The sequence below is a fragment of the Etheostoma cragini genome, chromosome 9 (assembly GCF_013103735.1).
Source record: "Etheostoma cragini isolate CJK2018 chromosome 9, CSU_Ecrag_1.0, whole genome shotgun sequence".
NCBI lineage: Eukaryota > Metazoa > Chordata > Actinopteri > Perciformes > Percidae > Etheostoma > Etheostoma cragini.
Window position 1 is genome coordinate 15,922,807 of NC_048415.1, and position 6,444 is coordinate 15,929,250.

Below are 6,444 nucleotides of genomic sequence, written 5' to 3' on the forward strand. Positions count from 1 at the left end.
TGATTTTGTGTAAAGCACTTTGAATTGCCCTGTTGCTGAAATGTGCTATACAAATAAAGCTGCCTTGCCAAAGCTGCCTTGTCATATGCACCTTAGTTTTAGTAGTAATGAAATACAAAATGCCTTTTGCACTTGCTTAGCCCCAGTCAATAGTAACCGTTATAAACAACATAAATAGCATTTAAAAACATGTAGAATTACCAAGCAAAGTAGAGATAATGACTAAGTTCAAACCACTTCTTATTTAATAAATGAGAAACGTACAACATAACACACAGTAAAAGATAGTCAGGTAGTGTTGTGGGACATTATATCGCACTCAGTGGTGAGTGAAACCGAAGCAGAGGGACAGACACAGAGCTGTGGACGGAGCCAAAGTAGTGCACTACTGAATTAACTTTATCTGTTTTTAAACAAATTAAACACTGATACAGCTAATCTGCAAACTGCCTCCTATAAAAGCTTGGGAAAAACCTACAGGAGCTTCTCATAGGCTTTAATACACCAGAGAGCTAGTGCCATATTTGTACGGTGCATGTGAGGATATGATAACACTAGATCCTGGTAAAACTTAAATATTTTTGGAATTTATAAATGTTTATTTTAGACAAATTCCAGAAGAGTGTCCAGTCCTATTTACTCATGTTTAACTGTAGCTGAGTAACTATTGAACGTGCTGGGGTTTTCTCTCGTGTCCCTAGAACGGTGATGTATGCATCTCTATCCTGCACCCACCAGTGGACGACCCACAGAGCGGAGAGTTACCTTCAGAGAGGTGGAACCCCACACAGAACGTCAGGTACACTACGTAATGTTCTAAATAAATATAGATAGATAGATAGATAGATAGATAGAGATATAAATATAGTCTTCAGTCCTAGTTCAACATGAACGCAAATGTCAAACAGGGTTAGAGTTTGTCCAGTGGCTCACAGCTGCCTCCTTAAATGTAATTATATGATTCAACAACAGTCAATCTTTTAGCCAATTTGTCAAATGTTTTTTTCTCTTCTTTCACTTTCCACATTTCTGCATTTGACATGTGGAGAGCAAAGATCAGATAGTCATGGCTGAAATCAACCCAATCAAGTTCCCTACATGCATTACCTCAACCCGCTAATCTTAATGTTGGGAAGTCCTATTGTAGTTGTGTCCCAATGTTGGGATTTTATTGTTGGTATTATTATTGTTGTGGTGGTGTTTTAATGCTGTCCAATTGTAGTGTTGTCCTTGTGTTGTGGCTTTTATTGTTGCTTTGGAGTTTTAATGTTGTGGCTTTTATCGTCGTTGTGGTGGTGTTTTATTCTTGTGAAATCTTGTGTTTTTTATGCTTTAATGTTAGGTTTCCCTTCTTACAGAGATGTTATTCTCTGTTTCCTGCTCCGGGACTACAAACGAAAAGTAGCTTATAGCTAAGTTCAATACTGCTAAGGAGATGTGCATTGTCCGGCTCAAATAAACAAACAATGGCATGTTAATAAATTAACTAATCAGAATTGCAGCCATGGATTTCCAAGAGTTTTGTACCTCAATGCCATGTCCGATAACTACCCTACTTCCGTCCACGTTTCCCCCATTATCTTCTTGTACACCAATGAATACAGAGTGAAGGCTTCAGGTATCGTGCACGTGTTTGTGCAGCTTGTGTCCCATTTCTTACAAATTGCTGGAAGTAAGCATTACTGGACTTTCGCCTCCAGCTCCAGCTAAGTTTTCTGCCTAGCAGGATTTAGATGTGGTATGAGTTCAACTTGCAAAAGCGTTCTGTAGTTTTCTTCTTTTGGGCTATTGTCATGTGCTAATGTAGCTGATAGCATTAGCTGTTTAAAATATCTTCCTCCAGATCATGGCTGTTTAAAAATACTGATGTGAGGGTTAGAACTGTCAAACCTGCCAGTCGCAGACAATGGGCCCTATCGTGCCCCCGGTGCATTACAGCGCAAAGACCGACTGAAGTGTCTTTGCTATTTTAAATCCGACGCAGTTGTTAATTTCCCGTCCTGCACCCACGTCATTTAAATAGCAAATGCACCGGCACCCATGGGCGTGCTGGTCTTACAGGGAGGTGTGTTCAGGTGCATTCTTGGCGTATTGCTATCTTGAGGCAGCGGGAAGTGATTGCGCCACTGACCAACCAAAACCTTGGTCTAAAGTCAGTAACGCACCCATTGCATTGTTGTTTAACAAAAAAAAAAAAAAAAAAAGCATTAGTAAAATGTGCTTAGGCTCGTGCACAGCGTGTGTGCACTGTTTGACACACACACACACACACACACACACACATAGGGAAGATCAGCAGTACAGACACATGCAAAAGATTAAAAATAAAAATATTACATTGCAAATCCGCCATCATAATAGCAATGCACCAATGTACAAACACGCCTGGCTTTTAAAGGGAATGGGATACAACACTCTGATAGGTTTATTGCATGTATTTGCAACACACCTATGAATTAATAAAGACACTAAGTACAACCCTTTCGAACCATGCATACAGACCTTTTTTTGTCTGCCGTCAAACTAAAAGTGGATTTGGACCCGCCCTAAACGCACCTGCGCCATGCGCTTCAAGCCACGCTCTTAGATCGTTAAAATAGGACCCTATGTGTCCAAGTTTGTCCCCCACCCCCCCTTTTGTTGTATATTTCAGATGATGCAGTATCTTGGACCAGCTATACTATTATTACAGATTTTAGTGATTTTATACCAGATAGGACAGTTGTTTAAGATCTTCTCAAATGCCAACTTCTCAAACTTTCAAACATGAAGTATAATTAATTATCTGACAATATGGCACCGTCTTCTAAACAGCAGGTATCTACCATGAAAAATGACAACACAGATTTCGGTGTCTGTGCGAGTCTCTGGTCCGCCAAAACGGACGTTGGAGGCAACAGAAGCATGACGTTAGTTGCCAAACCTTCCTCCACAGCGCTCGGAAGAAGGTCTGGCTAGTCCCCACAACATTCTGGGATAGGAGAAAAACGTCCTCAGATTTATTGGTATACTCTGTTGAAGTTTAAAACTATTGGATCTGCCCCGAGCCACTCTGGATCTTCCATAACCAATCACTGTTTGCCCGTGATGTCGGGGGGGGGGGGTTCAGGAGAACTGAAAGGCTTCGCTCACATCTTTCTCCGCCGCCATTACGGAACAACAACTCCAACTAGTGGCGCATGACCTCAACCCCATCGTTCTTAGCCAATCCCTCTGTTTGCTGATTGGACCGGTTAAAATTTGACCGGAGAAAACCCAACAATATACCGTAAACCCAGAGGTAGTAATGAATTAAAATTGAGCAGAAGTACGTAGGAGGGTGGAGCCAGGCTAATCTTAGACATCCGTGAGGGACATCCAGACAAATTGAGGGACATCCTGCGAAACCTCCTGCAGCATCTGAACCATCTTGTAAATGAAACATTGTTGATATAGACTAGTTAACACTACACTTGGCAGCATGTAATGTCAGCCTAACGTTAGCTAGTAGCTGGCTTAAACATGGTAGAAATGCTGAAAGCTAAACAGTGCAGGCATTATTTACACACAGGTACACACACAGACCAACTTTCATTGGTAGATATAACTGTGTCCCCAGTAATGGGCCCACTGTTGGCTCTGAGCTGATGAGGGCCCACTACACCTGTTTCAGACTGCTGATTTGATTTGGTAATACATTGTCGGTCAGCTCTGTTGGTGCAGTCTGAAATAAACTTCAATGATCACGAAAACAAAATCAGTCCCACACACACAAGTACAAGTTGATTCAGCTGAGTCAAAGAAAGTATAAATACTAATGTCAGTATCTCTAACGAACAGCTGCTCTTGGAGCTACAGATGACAGCAGAGACAAATGGATGTTGTGATGTTTAGCAGGCTGGTTGTCTGACCCTAACCTTCATCTCCCCCCCCCCCCCCACTTTCTCTCTCTGTCCATATGTCCTTCTTTTCTTTCATTCTTTCCATTTCCGTAATCAATGTCTCATCTTACCTCCATCTTCCCTTCCCCACCTCTGTTTCCCCTGTCCTCCTCCTGCATTGCGTTCCTGTATTTGAATCTCACTCCACTCTCTGTTGTCTCTTTCAGGACCATCCTGCTCAGTGTGATCTCTTTGCTGAACGAGCCCAACACTTTCTCCCCGGCCAACGTGGATGCATCCGTCATGTACCGCAAGTGGAGGGACAGCAAGGGCAAGGACAGAGAATACATCGAGATCATCAGGTACCAGGAAGAAAAACAACAGCTCACACACAGCACCCTGGGAGCTCGTCCGTGCTGCAGGTACAGACTACCAGCACTCAACCTTTGTGTGGCCTCATCTGCTTTTTTGTTTTTCTCTTCTGGCTTTCCTCCTCACAGGAAGCAGGTGGTGGCTACAAAAGCTGAAGCAGAGCGGGACGGCGTCAAGGTTCCCGTCACGTTGGACGAGTACTGCGTCCGCACCCAAGTCCCGCCCACGGACGACGGCTCCAACCTCTTGTACGATGACTACTACGACGACGAGGACCTGGAGGAAGAGGACGAGGACGACAACGAGGACTGTTGCTATGACGACGATGACTCAGGCACAGAGGACTCCTGACCATGCCTTCCCATGATGTCTCCCTCTCGTCCCTGACCAGTCCCCGGCCTCACCCCCTCGCCGCACACACACACACACACACACACACACACACACCTCCCTTCCTCGTCATGGACTGAACTTTAACTCCCTGCCCCCATCTTTCTCCTGAATCAACCGAATCAACCCCTCACCCTGTCCACCTTCTATCACATGTGCAGTCACAGTATGCACACTAAAACCTGATGCATCAAAGACAAGAATGCTACAGAGTTGTTTTTGTTGGTTTCTTACATGTTTCTCTTTGTATTTTTTTCATTTGTCGTCTGAGTAGAGACGATGCACACACAAAGTAGCACAACTTACAGATAGTAGTACTTCCGTTTGTCTGCGCTGATAACTAAAAAAACAAAAACGTGTTAGCTCCAAGATCTGTTCCTTCCTCTGGCTTTGAGTGGAACAAAGTGTGTCAGAGGACCAGGTTTCTTGTAGAAAACCTGGAACGCTCACACCTTTTATCTGACATCGTCAGCAGGGTGGAATATAACGTCACAGGTCAGATCAGAGTAAAATAAGCAAGTAGTGTTTGCAAAGTAGGCTAATTTAGAAAGATTGGTGCGTTGTGTGTGTGTGTGTGTGCGTGTATGTGTGTTCTGAAAAGCTGAGTCACTTCTGTCTGTGAGCCATGTGTGTGACTTCTGGTTTAGGGAGCTGTTGAAGCCGTGCCGTGCTTCTCCTCTGACCTTTCTTGAGCACCAAGGCTTGTGCTGCACTAAACGGGCAAGTTATCCGTTCAAAAAAAGAAGGGGAAAAAAGCTGTTCACACTCCCTTGTGCCTTCCCTCACTCCCCGATATCACAGATCTGAATGACTTGACTGGATGAGCCTGCCTCGCTCAAAGCAGCCAGGAAAAAAAACAAAGGTGGCAGAGGGAGATATTCAAGCTCACAAGGTCTCAGGTGGGGACACGGTGCAAACGGCGCCCTCCTGGTGGACCAAACGTATTTATAGATTAGTCCGATTTGTCCACAGCCTGGGTGAGAAAGGTGTAAGATCCAACAGCTGAACTGAAGACTGGAATGTAGATCAGAATTACACAATCGTCCTCTTGACTGCCACGCAGCCTTCAACATATAAGCACGTGCTACTAGTGGCCTGGATGCATTAACAAACAGCTAGCTGAGCCTGCTGCTGCTCCTAAAAATCCAATGTACTGTCTTGAATGAAAACAAAAAACAAAAAAAACTATGCAGTCAGTGCTTGAATCTACTTATTATGCAGTGCTTTAAATGTGGCAGTAAAGCTGAGCCTTTTCACACAGTCTGACCTGAACTCCAGCTTGAGTTTTACAACCTGTAAGGGCTTTGGACTCACTTTGTCCTTGGTTAGAGATGGACGTGTGTAATTGTATCTGTCTTTTTATGTTTATCGGTGGTTTGTTATTCTAATTTAGAGTAGCACAAGTCTCCAGAGCGAGAGTGAGATTGAACACCAACCTTCACCAGAGCTTGCCCCCTAGTGGTGGCTCTGTGTTTTTTTTTTTTCTCCTCCCCCTTTCCCTTGAAATGCTCTACTGGGCCGCAGCCATCTTGACTCACCTGAATCAATGAACCCTGTTACCTCCTATGACATCAGGTAGCAGTGTGAGGGATTCAGAAGAATGAAAATGGCCTGATGAACATGCAGACTGATGGGGGGGGGGGCTTGTTCAGTCTGCACTGTCAGGTGGCCCACTTCATTTCTTCTCTCCTGCGAGAGAGCTCTGTTGCACACTTAAGATGAAAGTGATGAAATTCCTAACATCACTGTAACCGTGTGTGTGTGTGTGTGTGTGTGTGTGTGTGTGTGTGTGTGTGTGTGTGTGTGTGTGTGTGTGTGTGTG

General features: G+C 44.1%; 1 protein-coding gene and 2 long non-coding RNA genes across 3 annotated transcripts in view; 1 reads left to right on the forward strand and 2 right to left on the reverse strand.

Moving 5' to 3' along the window:
* Nucleotides 1-5,356, forward strand: part of cdc34a (cell division cycle 34 homolog (S. cerevisiae) a) — a 14,830-nt gene extending 9,474 nt beyond the window's left edge. Inside the window, exons 3-5 of the mRNA XM_034881514.1 lie at nt 702-799; nt 4,088-4,222; nt 4,361-5,356. Of these exons, the coding sequence (XP_034737405.1) occupies nt 702-799; nt 4,088-4,222; nt 4,361-4,583 (456 nt within the window). The 3' untranslated portion in view covers nt 4,584-5,356. The remainder of the gene's footprint in view (nt 1-701; nt 800-4,087; nt 4,223-4,360) is intronic.
* The window catches only part of LOC117950453, a 23,393-nt gene that overhangs the window by 2,577 nt on the left and 14,372 nt on the right, over nt 1-6,444 (reverse strand). The window contains exon 2 of the long non-coding RNA XR_004657901.1: nt 2,382-2,385. This is a non-coding gene — a long non-coding RNA (uncharacterized LOC117950453). The remainder of the gene's footprint in view (nt 1-2,381; nt 2,386-6,444) is intronic.
* LOC117950452 overlaps nt 5,331-6,444 on the reverse strand; it is a 10,493-nt gene continuing 9,379 nt past the window's right edge. Inside the window, exon 3 of the long non-coding RNA XR_004657900.1 lies at nt 5,331-5,546. This is a non-coding gene — a long non-coding RNA (uncharacterized LOC117950452). The remainder of the gene's footprint in view (nt 5,547-6,444) is intronic.